Here is a 22533-nt window from a genome sequence, read left to right as displayed (position 1 = left end):
AGGATCCAATGAATATTCTTGGACAGGAATACCAAAATTATACTTATTCGTCTAAGTATATAATTATATACTCCCTAATTTAAAAAACAAAAATTACTGGGGCGCCTGAGTGGCTCAGTTAGTTAAGCATCTGACTTCAGCTCAGGTCATGATCTTGCAGTTCTGTGAGTTCGAGCCCCATGTCAGGCTCTGTGCTAACAGCTCAGAGCCTGGAGTCTGCTTTGGATTCTGTGTCCCCCTCTTTCTCTGCCCCTCCCCTGCCAACACGTGCATGCTCTCTCAGAAATACATAAACATTAAAAAAATTAAAAACCAACAAAATTTCTAAAATGAATAGCCAAATTCAATGTGGCCAGATAAATATATAAAAATCAATACCTTTGTAAAACAAAGTATCAGTAATAAAAAAAGGTGCATTTCCTAATAAAAACTAATGTACATAAAGAAAAAAATTTGCAAGAAATGTTTACTGATCGTGAGAGACTACAAATAGATGAGATGATTCAATATCATACATTTTTCCTATATTTAATGTAATTTCAATCAAATACCAACTGAATTACTTTCTGAAACTAGAAACATTTATTCTATAATCTGTAAGTGTAAGCAAATAACCAAGAACTTTTCTGGGTGGGAGGGGGAGAATTAACGGAATGGAACCCATATTACTGATATTAGCAACTAAAATGAGATGATATCAGCACAGAAACGGACAAAAAGATATGAAATAGGGACGTGTAGCTAGCTCAGTCAGTAGAACATGCAACTCTTGATCTCGGGAGTCATGAGTTAAAGCTCCATGTTGGGTGTAGGGTGTAGAGTTTATTTAAAGAAGCAGGCAGGGATAGGAAACAAGACTATCTACAGTCATGTACATATATGTATATATGTATGACAAAGGTGGCATTTCAGTTCCATGGAAAATAGATGAATTAGCCAATTAAGTGGTGGTACTTGGATTGCTGTCTCCCCGTTTAGAAAGAAAAAATGTAGCTGTGTTGGTAGCCAGACTCCTAAAATGATCTTCCATGATCCTTACTTCCTAAATTCACATACTTGGATAATCCCATCCCCTCAAATTGGGCTGGCCTGGTGACTTGCTTCTAACCAACAGAATGTGGCGAAAGGGACAGAATATCTCCTCCATGAGTAGGTTATAGAAGATTGTGACTTCCATCTTACTAGGAGATTGTCTAGAGCCTTCTCATCTTGCAAGCTTTGATCAAGCAAGCTGCTCTCTGTTGGAGCAGTTCCTAGTCAGGAACTGACTAGGCACTGAGGGTAGTCTCTAGCCAAGAGCCAGCTAGGAACTTGAGGCCCTCAGTCCAACAGCACTTGAGGAACTGAATTCTGCCAACAACCACATGAACTCAGAAGCAGATCCTTCCTCATGTGATCCTTTCTGTGAGAGCCCAGCCAGGGCCAATACCTCGACTGCAGCCTAGTTGGAGACCCTGAAGCAGAAGACCCAGGTAAGTAATGCCTGGATTCTTGTCTCACAGAAACTATGAGCTAATAAATGATTGTTTTAAGCCACTAAATTTTGTGATAACTTGTTACATAGCAACAGAAAACTAATAAAAAGCAACAAAAAAGAAGACCAGTTCTTCACCCTCGTCACACACAAATTTCAATTTCAAATGGTGTAGCAGGTTAAATGATGGCCCTTCAAAAAATCTGTGTCCTAATGTCTAGAATCTATGAATGTGACTTATTTGGATAATGGGTCTTTACAACTAAAATTAGTTAAGGTCTCAAGATTAGATCATCATCTGCACGGGCCCTAAATCCAGCGATGTGTCCTTGTAAAAGACCCAGAGGACAGACAGAAGAGGCAGCAGTGTGAGTGTGGAGCAATGCCACAAGCCAAGGAGCGCCTGGAGACACGGGAAGCTGGAAGAGGCAGGAATGGAATCTCCCCTAGAGCAACTGGAGGGAGTGTACCCCTGCTGACAACTTCAGTTTGGACTTCTGACCTTCAGAACTCTGGGAGAATAACTTTGTTATTTTAAGCTACCAAGTTTGTAGTAATTCACAGCAGCCCTAGGAAACTATTACTGATGGAATAAACATTTTATAGGTAAAGACGAAATCCATAAAATAACTAGAATAGGATACTGGAGAATATTTTTATAATCTTAAAGGGTAGAAGGATTTTTCTTAGTACGACATCAAGGCCAGAAACCATAATGATGAATAGATTCCACTACATAACATTTTTCTTCAGTTCTTTAAGGAAAGATTGAAAACTATATTCAGGGACCACTGGGTGGCTCAGTCGGTTAAGTGTCTGACTCTTGATTTCGGCTCATGTCACGATCTCGTGGTTCATGGGTTCGAGCCCCATGTCGGGCTCCATGCTGACAGCTTGCGGGGCCTGCTTGGGGTTGTGTCTCTCCCTCTCTCTGCCCCTCTACCGCTTGCACTCTCGTTCTCTCAAAATAAACTTTAAACACAAAACTATATTCAAATTTAAAAACTCCAAATGGATAAAAATTATTTGCAAAAAATATCAGGAAAATGATTAAAAGTAGGCAAAGAACACAGAAATGTAAATGATCAATAACCACATAAAAGGATGGCTTAATCCTTGTAGTAATAAAAACCTATTAAAGTAAGATTTCTTACCTCTTTGACTAGCAAATATTTTAAAGCTTAACATTCAGCATTGGCCATGGTGAAGGAAAATGCATCTTCACACTCTGGACTGTATTAAATTGTTCAGACTTTTTGGAAGGCAGCTTGGAATATGTTAAAATTTCCAAGTAAGTACTCTTTGACTCAGCAACATGGTTTTAATTTTAATGATTTTTAAACATTTATATACATGGGGTGCCTGGTTGACTCAGTACGGCATGAATGCGGTTCTCGATCTTGGGGTCATGAGTTCAAGCCCCACATTGGGTGTAGAGATTGCTTTAAAAAAAAAAATTTTACTTAAAAAAAATTTATATAGTAAAATTCGTGTGTGTGTGTGTGTGTGTAGGTGTGTACTGTTTGTTCTCAGGATTTTTATACACACATAGATTTTCTTTTGTTACCAACACCACAGACAGGACACAGAACAATTCTAACACCCTAAACATCCCCTCACCCAGCAACATGTTTCAACTACTCATGTGTCCATAAATTCAAGACTGATTAAATATGTTATGATAATCCATATAGTGGAATTCAGTGCTACCAGTGAAAGCAATAAAACAGATTAACATGGAAAGATAGCCACATTATACTGAGAAGTAAAAACACCTGATCAACACTGTCCTACAACAACCTACACACACACACACACACACACACACACACACACACACACACACATATATATATAGAAAAAATTTCTAGAAAATATATTCATCAACTTAAATGGTTCTCTTTTAGGTGACAAGATTTTAAGGAACTTCCTCCACATTGAGCTTTACGATTTTGTATTGTGTGAACCAAATTAACACACATTACTTTCACAAAGAGAAGTAACATTAAAGTCATTTCCATTTTAGAAAATAAAATAATTTCAATTGAAGATCTGGGTACCTAAATAATGTAATAAACTAGCCAAAGTTCTGACTTACTTATAATTTGCAAGAAGCTTAGATATGAATACCAGGTTTCTAGAGAATAAATATGAAGGCTCAAACCCAAGTAACATGGCCATAATTTTGGTGCTGGAATGGACTATGGGAGAAATGGAAAGATCTATATACCTGTACAGATCATTATGAACTGAAAAATATTTTCCTTTGTCAACCTGGACATTTACCTTTCTACCTCTTCATCCTGTTCCTATTTCCATTAACTCAGCTCCTCTAAGAAAGATCTCTGGCCATCATCCTCCCTAATCTACTCTTTAAAAAGAAATAACCTTTCTTCTCTATCCATCCCATATTAATTTGTTTAAATTATATCTGTCTACAATTCAACTACGAACCATGACTTACTATGGTATGGATTTTGTCTGAAGTCTGATGAGAGGTACCATGGATTTATATTATGTTTTAATCTACTTTAGAGGTTTGTGTGGTTTCATGTAATACCAGGCTCCTAATTCTCCTGATTAGTCTTGAAAAAACTATTTTTTAGCTGTTTCCAGAAAGATTTGCAAGTGTAAAAGTTCAAAAACTCAAAGTATTAGGAGTGGAAAAATATCTTTTGTTCATTTACACAAAGTTCAATCAGAGGAAGACTACTAAGTTTATAATCTTTTCAAGCATCCCTAGGGATAGCCTCAGTAACTTCATAATAAAGAAAATCTCACTTAAATCCTTTAAATGCTTTGCTTTTCTTCAGGAACTCTTAGATATTTAGATTAAGGATACCTAGAAAACATTCTGTCAAAATACTCATCAATGTAAAAAGGTTGTTTTCTCTGCTTTCATACGTTTCTATTTCTCCTTACCTTTTGTTTTTCTTAAATGTTCAATTTTCATAGTAACATTTTTATTCTCTCCTGAATCTTATCGCTGTGGGCAAACAGTCAACAGAATTCAGACTGAATTGCTATGCTGATTCATAAACAACCTTTACTCCAAGAATACATCTGTATCACCAAAGGCAAGGACATGTTTTCAATCCCTATCATGTAGTTTATTATTAAAGAGAGAAAATCCTAGTTCTAAAAACAAAACAAAACTCCAGGGAATAGTTTTGGGACCCTCACAGTATGTTTTAATTTTAAAAGGTGAATGAAGATTAGAAATGTTGTCAGTAAAGACAATATGTATGTAAAATTTCACATGCAGTCACTAGATCCTGTCATCACACATCTCTGCTATATTTTAGTATTAATCTATATTTAAGCTATTCAAGAGACATCCTATAACTCATAAGAACTTCCCCTCCCAACCCTGTTCTTTGAATGCAGATTAACCTAACATTCCTTCTAAATGACTTGAAAGTATATTACTACTGTTTGATAGCTCTACACAGGTATATAAAGAAAAAGCCACAATGAAATGCTACAATGTAGATTAAAGACATAAAAATAAATAGGACACTTACTGGTTCTGTTAGTGTGGTATCTTTCTCCAGGAACTGTACGACACAGTAGGCTAGCTAAAATGCAAGGGACAGTTTATAAATATTACTGAAAGAAATAACAGTGATGCAGGATTTTTATATTTAGTTAACACAAATGATTACCTCATTTTAACAAATTTTACTCTAACCCATTATATAACCACGAATATATTCACAACTGTGTCACTTGTTAAGCCTGAAAAGTAACTTACAGGTCAAAAAATGTTCTTTTTTCAGTAGTAACTTCTCAATGTAAGGACTACAGCTAACATTTTAGTTTCTCAGCAAGTTTCTGCATGTATACCTATGCTGATAGGATATTATTTACATACTCCTAGAGACTAAAATCATTGTCCAACTACACTATCAGGGCTAGATGGAACATTCTGCAGATATGTGGGACTCATTCAAAGTCAGGGCCTAGGCGCTGGTAGTATAGTGGTGAGCATAGCTGCCTTCCAAAGTCAGGGCCTAGACTAGAAAACAAGAAAACTGGATATTATCTCTCCTATATCTACATTAAAAGTGCATTGAGCTTATTTAATAAAGCTAAATATTGTAATACGTTTAAATTATAACAAAAGTTTGCTTTAATTTACAAAGCACATTGCTTAATTATACCTAAAACTGCTGCCTTAATATTTCTCAGTTTCTCTGCCTTTATATCAGCCTTTGAAACAATGTTCATTTCATTTGAAAGTTGTCTGAAACTTACCTGAGCATGAAACAAAGCTAATCCTTTTGCAGTATGCATAGGAATAAGAACCTTCATTAGAAATTGTTTATGTTCTGCTTTCAGTGGCAATGCAAAGCCATTGATAATACTGGAGGGAAAAAAAGGCAGGGGGAAGGGTTAAGTAGTTACTACTTTATTTCCAAAAGTTATTTCCATGAGTAAGTACCTAAGGAACACTGCTCTGCTTCAGTCCTGGTGTTGAATGACTTAGTCATCTTCAAACTACTTTATGAATTCTGTTCTTCTAAGTCATTCAATGATGCCAAAAAGAAAACTGGGACTGCCAATTAAAGTCCCAGGAAGTAATTTCTATCTTCATTTTCTAGAAAGCCTATCACTTTATGCATCATTGCCTTTATTTTCCTACCTACAGCCACAGGAGAGTTAGTATCACAATGTTGTTAGAACTTTCAAAATTTTCTGAAGCAGAAGTATTTTCTGAAATACATTCTGAAGTTTCTCTTACTTTGCTAAAAGATCTGAAATTAAGAAGTAGTTTTCTCCATAATCACTCTCTAACTATAAATAGAGGGGGCCTAATCTTCTCAAGTTAATATTGCTATGTGATGAATACAGAAAGCAAAATGTTCACATAAACTAAAAGGCTATAGATTCTTCTAAAAAGAACACACGGATTAGGAAGGGCCTATCAATATCTCAGCAAGAATTCTTATAACTTCATCAAAGATTCACTATAGTTTATTTCATTTCTTCCCAATCAGATCCTATAATTTCTGAGGCAGTCTGGCAAGATCAGGCATAAAACATGCCACAGCTTCAAAAGCAGGAAGAAGCCTATTCTAAAACAGATGTCTTGCATGGCAAGTACTTTAATATGCTGACCGCTTAAAAAGCTATAAAAAGAATTCAGTTGAGAAGCTATGTCTTGTGCTCTATATTTAAACTCTAAAATATAAAATAATTTCTCCAACCCCAGTAAGATTCTAATACATAAAACGTTCAAAGTTATTTAACTCTTAAAAAACAATGACCTACCTTCCTAATATTTCAAGGAGTTCAGCAACACCATTGAAATGTTCTGTTTCATATATAAACCTGAATTTAAAATAAAGACAGGTGTAATGAAAACTCAAACATTAGAAAACTAAATTAAGAGGCAGGAAAGTAGAGAAATCAATCCTAAGGGCAACTATAAGAAACCTACAAGTGTGCTTCAGGAATTCTTTGTAAGCTATCTTGCCCCAAACTAGTTACCTCTAAGCAATCTTATAAAATAAGGCCTGGGGCGCCTGGGTGGCTCAGTCGGTTACGCGTCCGACTTCAGCTCGGGTCATGATCTCGCGGTCCGTGAGTTCGAGCCCCGCGTCAGGCTCTGTGCTGACTGCTAAGAGCCTGGAGCCTGTTTCAGATTCTGTGTCTCCCTCTCTCTCTCTGCCCCTCCCCTGTTCATGCTCTGTCTCTCTCTGTCTCAAAAATAAACAAACATTAAAAAAAAATTTTTTTTTTTTTAAATAAAATAAGGCCTAATTCCTATTAAGTCACATACACTTTTGCTATAATCTAGCTGCAGAGATAACAGAATATTATTTCACCTGGAAGATTTTATTTTACTTAAAAATGTATACGAAAGATGGGTTTTCTCAAAGAAATACTTTCAAAATAGGAAACCTCCACCCACAGGAAAATCTACGAGGTAAGGACCCATATGGAATCAAGCCACTTTTATTCATAGTTTCTCTAAACCTAAACTACACAGGCTGTCTAGCTTTCCAAGATTAGGCTTGCTGTTAAAGCAGAAGTCATGAACTCAAATGACTACAGGACAGGGAAGTATCATGACTAGAGTAGACTTAGGAGGACAGAGACCTCAGGAGATGCGGTCTCTCAAGGAGGCAGCCATTACTGATCTCGAACTGTTACATCATACGAATGCTAGCCTAATTCTGCCACATTTCCAAATAAACCAAGCCTGAAATGTGGTCACATTAAAGCAAAATCTCCTAATTAGAAGCAATTACTTAGCAGATTATCACTTATAGTCAAAATATATACTCCATATAAATTTAATTAGTTTTGTCAGAAAATCAAAACTACTTTCAAGAGCTATTGATTTAAATATTTATACACAATTTTTTACACAAAAGGCTCAAAGAAGTAGGTAACTAGACATAAATTCTCCTCAATAAACCTTAAACATGAACATTGGTATTACCTATTCTAAACAGTCTTCATAACTATTGTCCACTTAGATGAGAAGTAAAGTTGCAAGTTTCGAAAAAGTTACATGCAATCACGACACCCACAAAACAGGCTTAAAATGACTCAAATACTTATCAACAGTTCAGATATAAAAATTAAAGGAACTGGAATAAAAAGAAAACATGGAAGGGGAAAAGTGTTATACATGAATATATGACCAGTTTACCTGAGGAAAATGTTGTTAATTTGTTTTCTGATGAATGCTCTTAATCCAAGAAATTTCCCATAAATTCGGTGCAGAACAGTCTTCAGGAAGTCACGTTCTCTGGGATCTTCACTATCAAAAAGCTCCAGGAGCTTTAAAAAAAATCTGAGAAATTACTTTTTAAAAATAATTGAGCTAAAATTTCACTTTATTCTAATTTGATTTCAAGATAACCCATGAAATTTTTTTAAAAAATTTCAATGATTCTGCCTTATCAGGTTGATTTTATTCTTGCTAAATAATGAAGCTAAAGAAAAGTTTAAGGAGTATTTCTTTTCACTTCATTTCAAAAAACAACACATAAAAATATAAATACTTTGAAAAGTGTACAGTTTTGTTTTGTATTTTTTTTGCTTTGCCACTCATTTAAAAATTCTGTCCTCTTCTTGACTACTAACCATGGCTCATAATTTTACAGTTTTGAAACCTGAGAGATTTTTAATGCTTTTTGATAGTAATTCAAAACTACATACAAAAATCTTAAGCTTGCAAACTGCAAGTCGTTAAATAAATGAAGTTTGAAAATACACATGTGCAAATGAGTATTTCCTGTTTACTAGAAAGATTTATACAGACTAAAATTGTTTTGTGATTTTACACTAAAAATCAAGTCACCATGCCAACAGCTCAGAAATTAATATTTAGTAGGAGAAAGTACTGGCAGATACATGCTAATAGAGTAAAAGTCATTCAGGAAATAATGAAATAGAGATGAGACTACAGATTTTTATTTAAAGTCACTTTAGCAACTGGCTGCAAAAGTTTAAACCAGTTCAAACTGGCTAATTCACCATTTTCTTCCTATACCTCTACACAACTCTTCAGCAAAGGCAGAATAAAGAGATCTTTGAAAAATTTAAAGTCAAAGCTCAAATTCCCATTTTTAAAATGGCAAAGAAACTGAATTTCTGCTGTCAAAAAATGGTATTACTGTATTTTAAATAAAACATTGGATTTTCTTAGGAAAAATTTTAAAGTAATTTCTCTATGTAGAATATAATTACCTATATGAAGTCATCAAGGAATTTTACATTCTGTACTTTGATATTGATAATTACAGTCAAGATGGCAAGCTCTGGACTCCTCAAAGTTCTTTTCCCATTCTGTCTTGAATTATATGTGATTATTTACATATGCATCTCTTCTATTAGAGTGAATGCCTTTTGAGGGTTGTGATGACTTTAGTCATATTTACATACCCTTAAACAAATGTCTTGTTTATAGTTTGCATTCTTTGTTCACTAGGTTATTAAAGTCCTGAATGAGGCTCCAAACAAAAATATCCAGAGTAAAAGAATTTGTGTTAATATACCTAATAAATTCAGTTCAAATTATTCTAATTAAAAATGGCTGACCTACTCACTTGAGACACTCATATTCAAGTTTCTGATGTTGGGTTTACTTAGAAGATAAGCTTGCAAATTAATAAAAGGGGCCCTTACTTGTTAAGGTTGACATGTTTAATTCAAGAATAAATGAATTTAGTACGAGTTGATCCTCAGGAGAAAAATATAAACTAGAGAATACCTGTTCGCCAACTGTTAAATCTACTTAAACCTATTTTGAAATACTGTAATCTAAATAATCTATTTATAAATATAAATATAAATTCATATAATAAAACATACATAAAACTAGTCATCAGGAAATTGTTTCTTATTCTGGCTGTGATGCTTATCTCTAACTTTGCTTTTAAGGGTAATTCATAACCTCTGAGCTTTTTCGTCACTGATAAAATGAAGAAGGCTGAAACTAATCTTGTGTTTTCTAAGTGTAGGGAACATTATGGTCAGAGAGAGTCTAGTTTGAATCCTGATTGTGCCATCTACTAGCTGTGTAAAATTAGACACACATGCTTTATATAAAAGCATATAAGGACAATGCCAGGCACATAAAAAGCACTCGGTAATTCTTAGCTTCTTTCTTTCTTCTGAAATCCTATGATTTGAACATAACTTGGAATTATCCAAGTATTTTTTTTCTCTTGAAATATGAATGTCCAAATTTATACTTAATTTTTTCCTGTACTTTTAAGTCTTAAAATTACCACCTAATCAAATAATTTCAAAATGCAAAAGCTAAGGATTCTCTCATATACTATTCATGAAGAATAACATAATATGAATACATCACAGAAGTGATCTATGAAAGCACAGTCATATAAACTGCTAGGAACAAATTACTGGGCTTTGGTTTCTCGGATAATTCAGGTATTTAGAGTATAAAGTAGAAGTTTTCTTCTTGTTTCTCTTCAAACCCATGGAATAAGCCAGCAGCAGAAATACCTCAAGCTCTAGACTGAAGAAGCACTAAGGCAACTGTTCCCCTCAACCTGCTTTTATGTTAAACACAATTTAATGTGGTATTTCTAGAGTTCCTTAATATACTCTATTCCTTCTGTAGCACACAAGAGCTACCGAAGGAAATAAATATGCATTCATCTGCAATTACCAAAATCACAAAGTTCTATTTAATCTGATTTTTACTTGTGAATGAAATGTAAATTTTACTGTTAGCACACACCCAATATTTCTTTGTAATTTATGAAGAGTTGCTTGAATGGTTGAAGGACATATTCCTGACAATATTCTTCATTAATCAATACACTAACAGCAATTAGTCAGAATACTTTATGTGAGGTCAGGTGTCGCTATAAATGATGAAAACTGAACTCTAAATAAATATGCGGAACTCATGTTTATAGAATCTTTATTATACAACAGTGGTAAGAGGGTAGGAAAGGTCCTCGTAATGATTTTAGTCCTCGCCTCTGCACTGGGTTCATTGCTACCTTTTCACTCATCTCCTACCTTTCTTGAAAGTGCAAATAACTCTAGAAGAGAAGAGCATCAAATTCCTAATGAGACCTTACATACTGATAAGTATTTCCAAAGAGAAAATAAACCTGCAAAGATTTGGTCTACTTCACCACAATCCTGTCTAGGGCCAGCCAGTTCCCCTCAGTTAAAGAGAGGCTTTTACATTGTTGAAAAGACTTTGAAGATTAAAATAAAAATGAACACATTCCAAAAAATTAATTTTCAGTATGTAGTTTCCAAAAAATAACAGCTTATAACTAATTTATAAAAAAAAAGAAGGTATCCCATTATGTTTCATTCACTCTATCTCCTTTTCTTCCTAAATATCCCATTTATCTGCGGTTTAGGAACTGGGAGGCTAGAATGCCCAAGGTGCGAAGGGGAAGGAAAAAGGAAAGGTCATTGGTAATTGTAACCGATAACAGGAAAGGAGCCGAAGCCCAAACTCCTAATGGTGATTCCATTTCTGTTTTTTCTCTGTCATTTCAAAGTTACAATGCTTAAAACATACCCCAAAGTTCAAGTTCAAAGACTTAAAAATTTAAAAGAAAGCTTCTTGCCCTTTGATTGAATGGTCATACCAAATTTTCTCAGATTGTCCAGAAAGGCTTGCTTTTCTGGTCTTTATAAAATAACTAAGAATTCAGGATTGGATGTAATTCCACTGATGTCATTAGAAGCTCACTCTTGTTTAAAATACTCTCGTATTCTCATAGCTCCTTCACTTTTACCCTAATTGTTTGGCAAGAGTATTAAACGATGTTAAAGTAAAATAAACCATTTAAGTTTTGACAGACTATTTTAATCACAAATTAATGAATCATTGCTAAGATGAACCTAAGGAAATTTAAGACATAAGAATTCCTTACCTGCTGTACAAATTTCTGGTCAATGTATCGCTTTGCAATGCTAGGCTGGAAATCAGGGCTCTCCAAAAATCTTAAGAAGAATTCATACACCAACTATGAGAAAAAGTCAAATAAAAACTAAGATGATGCCTATAAAATTTTACCCTATTAATCACTTCATACCAAACATACCTCCCCTACCAACCTAGGAGGGAGATTTCAGAGCTCATTAGAAAATGTGATGAGTTGGTAACATTTTTTTAAAAACTAAATATATATTCACAATTTGGTCTCCTAAGCTGGTAAATTTGGGGGTTAATTGCTTCACATCACTTGTTGAAACTGTAATTACAGGAACTAGAAAATAAATATTTTGCCTAACAAAATATTTAACTAAGAAAGACTGTTTTGTAGTCCATACTCACTGGGAACATGTTCATTTTCCAGTGGACTCCTAACCCACTTCCATTTAATTTCTAGAGTTCTTTAAATATAGATCAGAAACTTACAGGTAAGAATAAACTAGATTGCAAGGGCTGGTGCATCAATAACAATAAAAAGAAAACCTTCACGTCTTTCTATAAAACTATAATGGGGCAAACAATTAAATCAAAACCAGCATACCTTATCTACACTTGGGGAGTAATGAACCAAATTATGTAAATTCAGGGTTCAGGAAGGAATGTCTTTTAACCAAGGTGAATAAACTAGGAAGTCACAGCAGGACTTCTACTTAAAAAGGGCCAAGCATTTTAAAAGTAGCAGAAAATGTTCACTTGCTACCACAAATCAGAATTAGATAAAGTAAGGTTTAGTTCAACTTGTTTCCATCACACCTACATCTGTCTTTCAAGAAGAGAGGAAAATACACTAAAGTTTTTTTATTGTAACCTAACAGCTCATAAAAGACAGGAGTATAGCCCCTGAAATTTAAAGTAAGGAATTTGCCTTACTTTATTAGCTACTGAGAAACATATTAATCTAGCCTCCTAAACATAAAAAAGGAAGATTATATCCTAAAGCAAAAACAGTCATTCAATAAACAGGTATAGTGGGGCCACATATAGAAGGGAGAAAAAAGGGGCACCTGAATGGCTCAGTTGGTTCAGCACCCAACTTCGGCTCAGATCATGATCTCACAGTTTGTGAGTTTGAGCCCCACATCAGGCTCTCTGCTTCAGAACTTCTGTCCTCCTCTCTCTCTGCCCCTCCCCCGGACTCTCTCTCTCTCTCTCATTCTCAAAAATAAATAAACATAAAAAAAAAAAAGATTGCTATAATAAATTTACAGACTTTACAACACACACAAAAAAGCATTACCAGATCTGGGGCTTTATCACTCACCACACAATAACAAACTTTTATTATTTTATTCAATTATTTTATTCAATAATATTATACAACAGTTTTAGGAACAAATATTATTTGTGTTTGATGCATCTTTTTTGCCCAGCTGTGCAAAAGGAATGATGCTTATCTTGTCTAATTATTATCTTTTAATTTTCATGTTAAGTATGATATTGTAACAAGAAAACAAATTGGTATCAGTTTTATTTGTAAATAATCTTCTAATCAACTAACTATGTAGATAATTTTGCTTTGGAGTACACACATGCAAAAAAAATCTACAAAAATTATCAGAGTCCTCTGAAGAGTAATACAGTCTCATGAACTGCTACACAGGTTCACTGGCACAACTGTCCAGTGCCCATTTTCATGTCCAATACTGGCCTACTGTGGTTAAGTTCCTACTTCTGGTTATTGGCATAGAGCTCCTAAAACCCTTGGAATTTCCTGAGTGATAAGGGTAAGAGGTGCATCTTTTGTTATAAGAAGCCCCTTTCAATCATGCCTGAGTTTAGGCTAATGAGATGACTGTAGAAGGATGAAGCCTGCTTATCACAGCAACCAACCCTATGATAAGAGGGCTGAAACTTTCAGTCCCAAACCCCATCCTCCAGGGAGGGGAGAGAGACTGGAGACTGAGTTCAGTCACTGATGACCAGTGATTTAATGGATCACATTCACCTCACGGAACCACCATCAAAATCCTCAACAAAGGGGTTTGGAGAACTCCTGAACTCCTGGGTTGGTGAACACATCAAGGTACTGGGAGGGTAGTACCATGGAGCCCCTTCTCCATACTGTGATCTATGCATCTCTTTCATTTGGCTGTTCCTGACTTGCATCCTTTATAATAAGCCAGTAACAGTAAATGAAGTGCTTCCTGTGTTCTGTGGGCAGTTATGGCAAATTATCAAACCTGAAGAGTGGATTGTGGGAACGAACCCCAGACTTAAAGCCAGTTGGTCAGAAGTACAAGAGGCCCAGACTCCTCTGACTGCCATGTGAAATGGGGTGTGGCCCCATGGGACTGAGCCCTTAACCTGTGGTATCTGTGGTAACTCTGGGTCATCAGTGTCAGAAATGAATAAATTATAGGACACCCAGTTGGTATCCACAGAGAAGTGGAGAATTTCTTGGTGCAGAAAATCCACACATTTGGTGTCAAAAGTGTTATGGGTAGAGGAAACAAGTTTTCCTTTTAGCTACATACAGTGGGAATGTTATTAGGCACTGTACAGCCCCCAAAAGCTTATTCACTTGTTAGGGAGGTGAGACAAAATTAAACACATAAAATGGTATATATGCAAAAATTATATGGCACAGACTATGAGTGGAGGAGACATTTAGAAAAGGGCAATAGCACTGTGGAATAAAGTCAGCAGGAAAAATAAAATCAGCAGGAGGAAAATGCAGCTTGGGCCCTACATTTGATCTGACTTTGGATACGCCAAAAAGAAAAAGAAGGGCTTTTATAGAAAGGTAGGACATGTCTTGAGCATGAGATATAGGGTATGGGTTGATGGGTATGGAATCAGAGACTCAGAACCTTTATGAAGATCCCCAGTTAAGTGGAAGTTAAGATTTGTGGTGAGGTGAGACCAGGTTAAACAGGAGTCAAGTACAGCATGCATTAGCCTATATACTCCACCTCTTAAGATCTACATCAGATATACAGGGCTTAAGGCTTAATACTACTGGAAGTAATTATGTATCTTTTGGGAGATTTGCATGACATCCAGCTGAATCCTCTAAATCACACATTCATTTGAAACCTGTGCCTATCACAGATACACATTAGCATTTCTTACAGAGTTTTCATCTCCGCCATTTACCTGACACAGTGAATATTAAGGGACCAGTTAAGATAGCAGCAAACTATTATGCAGCCAACTTAGCAACAGCGAAGAGACAATAACAAAAGGTTATCTAAACACATGTTGAGTAATGTGAAACCGAAGTAAAAGAACTGCTAGTGATCTACAGAGCTGACAATCTTCAAGATGGCCATTAAGACTATCCTTCTATAAAATTGTACCCTGTCCCCACTGTCACTCTTTCTAAACCCTTTATCCTGCATTACTTTTTTCTTGTATTTATTACACCTTGACATAGTATTATTATTTAATCTTTTCCACTAGACTATAAAGGATTTTGCTTACTGGTTCAATACATTACCCCCAATATGTAGAGCAATGCCTGGAAAATATTTCCTGAATGAATAAAAATCACAGTTGTTCAGAGACAATATATTTTTGTATAAATACTGGAGTTTTTCTATGTTCTTATATATGAAAAAATAATTTGCTCCAAGAATCTAAGAAATAGTGCTGCAAAGAACAATAGATACTTGAGCAATGCATTAATTTTTCTAGTAAAATGGCAAACTTCACATACGTTCCTACTTCTATGATCCAAAAAATACCCCAAAAGTAAGTAAAAAATGTAAACAGTTAACTAAAAAGGGTAATCTTACCATTCTACTCCATAATGACCGTATCTTTACTAAGGTTTAGTTAAAATATATAAAATTCTGATCTTCATCAATAAAAGATTTTAGAAAAAGGTACAGCAAAAACAGCAGAGATGATTCAAGTATCTGAAAATGAGATCTATACACAAAGCTAAGAGGACTGGAAATGTTTGGCCCAGAGAGGCAAAAGACTGAGAAGAGACTTTCACAAACTGTAGATACACAAAAGACTGTCTTCAAGGAATATGGCCCAACGTTTTCCAAACTCTCTTAAGAGGAAACTAATTTAAATGGGTTGTAAAGTGGATTTAATATATGAAAGAATTCATGTAAGACTCAACATACACTGAACTAAATGAGATATTTCGTATTAAGTGACTGAACAGTGAATGTGACCAAGAGCTATTTGGATGTGAAGGTGTAGGCTGTAAAATGTGTACGTTTCTAATTTAAATTTCTAATGATAAAGATCACAAAGAAGAGCTTCTGGTCCCTAAAATACAGGTTATCCCTAAAAAGGTCTATGTTATAGTCAGTACCCCAATAATTACATCTTAAGTATCTGTGCCACTAAAGAAATAACTGATACAAGAAAATTAAAATACTGCATGATCTGCCTGTATTCCAGGCTACTACAGCAGCGAAGCATCCCTAATTACCTAGAAGTCAGCACACAGAAAATTATAATCTTGTTGGTCCTCAATAAATACAAAATACTTACGAAAGAAAATAAAAATAATTTATAACTGTTAATGAATAGTTGCCATATAATACTACATTTTATAAATTAAAAGATATGATCAATCCCCCAATAGTGAAACAGTTCTTTTGTTCCTTTCTTCTTTGTTTATTTAATTTATTCCATTATTCCAATGCTCATTAGTATTTCCATTACAGTATGGAAAAAGAGTACAAAGACAAAAATGATAAATTAGCACATTTTTAGGAAATTCATGAACAGGGTTGGGGAAATAAAAACTTGAAAGGTGTTGAAATTACTTGTGATTATTCCTTCTCATTAACTAAATATAATGCTTATTTTACATCCTATCAAATTGATTTATGAAATCAAGTATCTGATAAGCTACATGTAAGATGTAAACTTCTGGGGCGCCTGGATGGCTCAGTCAGTTAAGCATCCGAGTCTTGATTTTTGGCTCAGGTCATGCATGATCTTACAGTGTGAAATCAAGCCCCATGTCTGGGCATGGAGCCTGCTTGAGATCTTCTCCCTCCCCCTCTGCCTGCGCTCCCTCCCTCTCTCTCAAAAACTGACTAAATAAAAATAATAAATAAAATGTAAACTTCTAGTATAAAACAAAAAATTCCTGGTGAGTTGATTCAAAGTATGTTATGAACAAAAAACTTTCAATGAGCAAATTTCCTCAGTACTACAACTTTTTACAATGTCATTTATCAGAGCAGCTTTAATATTCCACCCTAAAAAAAGATGATTAAAGGGGCACCTAGTTGGCTCAGTCGGTTGGGCATCTGACTTATAAATCTTAAAATTTTTTTTTTTTTATTTTTTTTTTTAAATTTTTTTTTTTTAAACGTTTATTTATTATTGAGATGGAGAGAGACACAGGATGAACGGGGGAGGGGCAGAGAGAGAGGGAGACACAGAATCTGAAACAGGCTCCAGGCTCTGAGCTGTCAGCAGAGAGCCCGACGCGGGGCTCGAACTCACGGACCGTGAGATCGTGACCTGAGCCGAAGTCGGACGCTCAACCGACTGAGCCACCCAGGCGCCCCTAAATCTTAAAATTTTTAATCAACGTTTGCTAATCCTAGGATTCCTCTTCCATTTTATTTAGATATATGTGTGCTAGACAAAATAAATAAATGAAGCAGACTATTGCTTAAAATGTCACAAATCATGTAGAATGTAATTTTTTTTCCTCTTTTCTTTTAAAATAAAAATAAAATGGGGGCACCTGAGTGGCTCAGTCAGGTGAGCATCCGACTTTGGCTCAGGTCATGATCTCGCGGTTTGTGAGTTAGAACCCCGCATCAGGCTCTGTGCTGACAGCTTGGAGCCCGGAGTCTGCTTCAGATACTGTCTCCCTCTCTCTCTGCCCCTCCCCTGCTTGTGCTCTGTCTCTGTCTCTTTCAAAAATAAACAAACATTAGAAAATAAATAAACAAACAAAATAAAAATAAATAAAATGGAATGACCACTAAAAAATATAAGTCCTGGCAAAATAAAAATAAGCAATGTAATCGGAAAAGCTAGCACCCATATATGAAAGCAAGATTCCTCTCTACCTTCCAAGAACTATACAGAAAATAGCTAATGTTGCTGATTATCCATCCTATTGTCATTAAATATATATCATTTTTCCTTTTACTTAAGACACTCTTCACTCCAATGGTTCTAGCCTATAGCAAGCATTGTTGGTTGGCTAATACAATATCCATTCCCTTCCTCTTGTCTGTCTCTAATCCTGAAGCTGGCAAAACTAAATATTCACTGTCCATCCACCTTTCAACTAGAGTAAAGGAAAAAGAGAATGGTAATAAGAAAGATGAAAAACAATCCAACAGAATAAAAAAATGAGATTTTAAAAATCCAATATTTTAAGAGAAAGTAAGAGACACAGAAAGATAAGAAGAACCAACATATGAAAAGCTGGCATCCCCAGAGGAAAAAAAAAAGCAGTACAACAAAATACTAAAAACCATTACTGAAGAAACTTCAGAAATTGGTGAAAGAATACTATTCAAATGAGAAAATTTATCTAGAAAAATAAACACTTATGTATAACCAGTAAAGCACTTGGCCATTAAAGGGACAACATCCTTTACAGACATCCAGGCCAAAAACCACGTCTTTATAAAGGCAAAGAAAATCAGAAGATAATGGAATAACATATTTAAGGTACCTAGGGAAAGAAGATGAATCAAGGATTTTAAATCACATTGGTCTTTAAAAAGAAAATCTACAAACTGCTATTGTACATACAAAAACTCAAGGAATAATATTGCCATGAGTTCCTCTACTAAAGAATGAGCTCCAGGGGCGCCTGGTTGGCTCAGTCAGAAGAGCACGTGACTCTTGATCTTGAGGTCATGAGTTTGAGCCCCACGGTGGATGTAGAGATTACTTAAAAAAAAAAAACAAGCTCCAAATTATCAAGAAATGATCGGGGGAACTTTGACATAAGGATCGATGGTAAGATTAAATATTTTACCTGTAGAGCTAAGAACAAGCAATGGGCATAAAGGTGACAGAATAGTAATATACAATTAGTTACATGTTCTAACCACATAGGTATTTATACAATAATAAAAATATAAAGTTGGGGGAGAGGATGGAGAAGAGTGTATGGAAAGTAGAAGCTTTGAATTGTTATGCAAGTATTTACTGTGAAAGTAAAAGGATATTACTTTATGTTATATGCTAGAGAAGAATGGAAGTTAGGGAAGAGACTACTTAATAATTTCAGTATTGTTAATTCTAGGAAACCAATAAACTAGCTACAAGAGAAAGAACCCAGGGTATCATATAAAGGTTATCAGCATAAAGGCAACAATAAGAGCAAAAATATACTTCTTCCCACATACCAAAAGTAATTATCTTTTAAGAAAACAAGGGGAGAGAAAAGAAAAACATATAGTTTAAAAAACTGTGCTAGGTTCTGTGCAAACATTATCCCATTCAATCCTTAAAGAATCCTTATTTATCCCAGTTTCATAAAGGAGGAGGCAAAAGAGTTAAGCAGCCTAACTAAGGTCATATAGGTAGAAAAGTATCAAAACTATGATTTAAGTAGAGGTCTGTCACCAGAATCATTTCGATTTACCATGCTTTGTAATGATAATAATTCTCTTACTTGTTAGAATTTGTATATCTAAACTTTTGTTACCTTTAACCAAGGCATATCTGTACCTGTATAATTACACCTTTAAAAACTCACTTATGAGGGCTAAAAAAGAAAAAGAATGGCCAGTTGAATTATTTGGAAGATCTGTTTTACTGGTGTTATAATGAAGCTAAAAAGGTATGAATTAAACCTCATTAAAAATTGGTATGTATTTATTTTAGGGCCATAGACTATATTTAGGAGAGGCAGTAAAGCTTTTAAAAATTAAGAGCAAGTACTTTGGAGTAATACTTGAGTTATAAACCTAATTCTGCCACTTACTATTTTTATAAACTTGGGCAGGATTCTTAATCTCTTCTAGCTTCATCTAAGCTTATCTATAAAATGAACAATATTATGGTGTTACCAAAAGGATTAGATAAGATGGGTATATAAAGCAGTTGCCACTATCTCTGAAACATGGTAAGTGCTCAGTAGTCATTGGTATTGCTCTAATTAGCTAATCATGATCAGCAGTCTTATAAATGAGTACCATTGATCATATGTAGACACATACATTAAATTCTCTAGAAAAACCCATCACTGTGCTTGCCTGCAGATTTCAGGTCATTAATATTATTTTTAAAATATAAACATTATCTGAGGCATTAGGCAAGAATCCTTTGAACTTTTACTTTCTCCCTCAGAGCCTTGCTTATTTTAAAAAGTAAGAAAGTGCATCTGAATATTCTCAGAATATTTTAATGAGACATTTGGGGGAACAAAAATAAATGATCATAAAGACTAGATATATAAAAACATGTGCAAAAGAAACACTAAACACATATGAGTATAGTTTATGGCTATAATGGAATCTTTGTTAACAGTTTGTAAGTATTGTAAGATAATCTACCCTGAATCCTATTCTAAAGAGTTCTAGTACTAAAGTATCAACTGAGGTAGTGTCAATGTGATTTTACTGAGTGAGCTCTAGATGACATTATATTAAAGCCACATATTTGAGGGGATGTTTAAATGACGTAGTTAGAGCTGGACAGAAACAGGGAAGGTTTAATGGAAGAACTGATCCTGCCTACATAATAAGTTTTTACTACCAATTTTCCAATGACTCTGAGGAGTGAACTGTCACACAATGGCATTTAGGTCAAGAAGACTATCCCTTTCTCAGTCTCAACTAAAAAGACATGCTCCAGAGAGAGACTTCTGAAATGTCAAAGTGAACTTGGTGAACTTGCTGACCCATAAAAACAACCCAAAACAATTTGAGCTGCATAAGAATAAGTGAATGTGAAGGTAGATCAGTAGAGATTATTCAGTTTGAGGGGCAGAAAGAAAAAAGAATGAACAAAAAAGGAACAGAGCTTCAGAGATCTGAGGGACACCTTCAGTCATACCAACATACACACACATATTGGGAGTCTCAGAGAGGAGAAAGAGGAAGAAAAAATATCTGAAGAGGTAATAGCTAAAACCAACTCAAACTTGATGAAAAATATTAATTACACAAAAACTCTTACTGGAGCTCAATGAACTCCAAGTAGAATAGAGCCAAAGAGATCCACATCTACACAAATCATAATCAAAAGTGACAGAAATTAAAAACAGAAAATATTCAAAGCATCAAGAAAAAAATAACATCACACATATGAAGTCCTAAATAACAACTGACTTGTCATCAGAAAACAAGGGACACCAGAAGACCCGTGGGATGACATCTTCTAAGTGTTGAAGGAAAAGGGTAGTTAAGCCAAGAATTCTATATCCAGCAAAACTCTCCTTCAAAAATGAAGGGGAAATTAAAACATTCCCAGATAAACAAACACTGAGAGAATTCACGAACAGACCCGCTCTACAAGAAATACTAAAGGGAACCCCTCAGGAAGAAATGAAAGGATATCCACAAGAAGAAATAAACAGCACAGGTAAAGCTAAGTACAGGTGAACCCTGAGGAATGCAGGGGTTAAGGGCACTGACCCTCCCCACCCCGACTCAGTCAAAAATCCACATGTAACTCTGGACTCCCCCTAAATTTAGCTACTAATAGCCTACTGCTGACAGCAAGCCTTACTGGTAACAGAACTGATTAACATGTATTTTGTATGTTATAAATATTATATACTGTATTCTTAAAACTTAAGTAAGCTGGAGAAAAAATGTTAAGAATATCATAAGGGAGAGTGCAAACTGGTGCAGTCACTATGGAAAACAGTATGGAAGTTCCTCAAAAAATTAAAAATAGAACTACCCTACAATCTGGTAATTGTACTACTGGGTATTTTTACCCAAAGAATAGGAAGACACTAATTTGAAAAGATATAGGCACTCCTATGTTTATCGCAGCATTATTTAGAATAGCCAAATTATGGAAGCAGCCCAAGTGTCCACTGATAAATGAATACAGAATATGGATGAAGAAGATGTGGTATATATACACGATGGAATATACAAAATATATAAAAAAGAATGAAATCTTGCCATTCGCAACAACATGAATGGATCTAGAGAGTATAATGCTAAATGAAGTAAGTAGAGAAAGACAAATACCATAAAATTTCATTCACATGTGAAATTTAAGAAACAAAACAACAGAACAAAGAAAATAAGAGACAAACCAAAAGACAGATCTTAACTATTGAGAACAAGCTGATGGTTGCCAGAGGGGAGGTGGATGGGGGGGGGGGATGGGTGAAACAGGTGAAGGGGATTAAGAGTAAACTTATCACAGTGAGCACTGTGTAAGGCACAGAATTGTTGAATCACTGTACTGTATGCCAAAAACTAATATAACACTGTAGGTTAAGTATACTGGAATTAAAATTTTTTTTAATATTGTAAAGAAGAGATACATTTACAGTACTGTACGGTATCAAAAAAATCTGCACATAAGCAGACTCATGCAGTTTAAACTCATGTTGTTCAAGGGTCAACTATACATACATAAAAGCATAAATGAATTTTATTTATAACTCATTTATTCTACTGCTCTACAAGACAATCACATAAAGCAATAATTACAAAATTGTATTGGTGGGCATGTGTAAAGA

General features: G+C 34.9%; 1 protein-coding gene across 2 annotated transcripts in view; it reads right to left on the bottom strand.

The window, feature by feature from the left end:
• The window catches only part of PPP2R5A (protein phosphatase 2 regulatory subunit B'alpha), a 65072-nt gene that overhangs the window by 5292 nt on the left and 37247 nt on the right, over positions 1-22533 (bottom strand). For both annotated transcript variants that reach the window (XM_019428867.2, XM_019428875.2), the window contains exons 4-8: positions 11866-11958; positions 8139-8269; positions 6749-6808; positions 5732-5840; positions 4999-5052 (exon numbers count right to left, since the gene is read on the bottom strand). In XM_019428867.2, coding sequence (XP_019284412.1) covers positions 4999-5052; positions 5732-5840; positions 6749-6808; positions 8139-8269; positions 11866-11958 — 447 coding nt within the window. The remainder of the gene's footprint in view (positions 1-4998; positions 5053-5731; positions 5841-6748; positions 6809-8138; positions 8270-11865; positions 11959-22533) is intronic.

The sequence above is a fragment of the Panthera pardus genome, unplaced genomic scaffold (genome assembly GCF_024362965.1).
Source record: "Panthera pardus isolate Hobbes unplaced genomic scaffold, ASM2436296v1 HiC_scaffold_21, whole genome shotgun sequence".
NCBI classification, from domain to species: Eukaryota; Metazoa; Chordata; class Mammalia; order Carnivora; family Felidae; genus Panthera; species Panthera pardus.
Note: the sequence above shows the minus strand (reverse complement) of the source record. Positions and strands in the feature narration are given on the sequence as shown.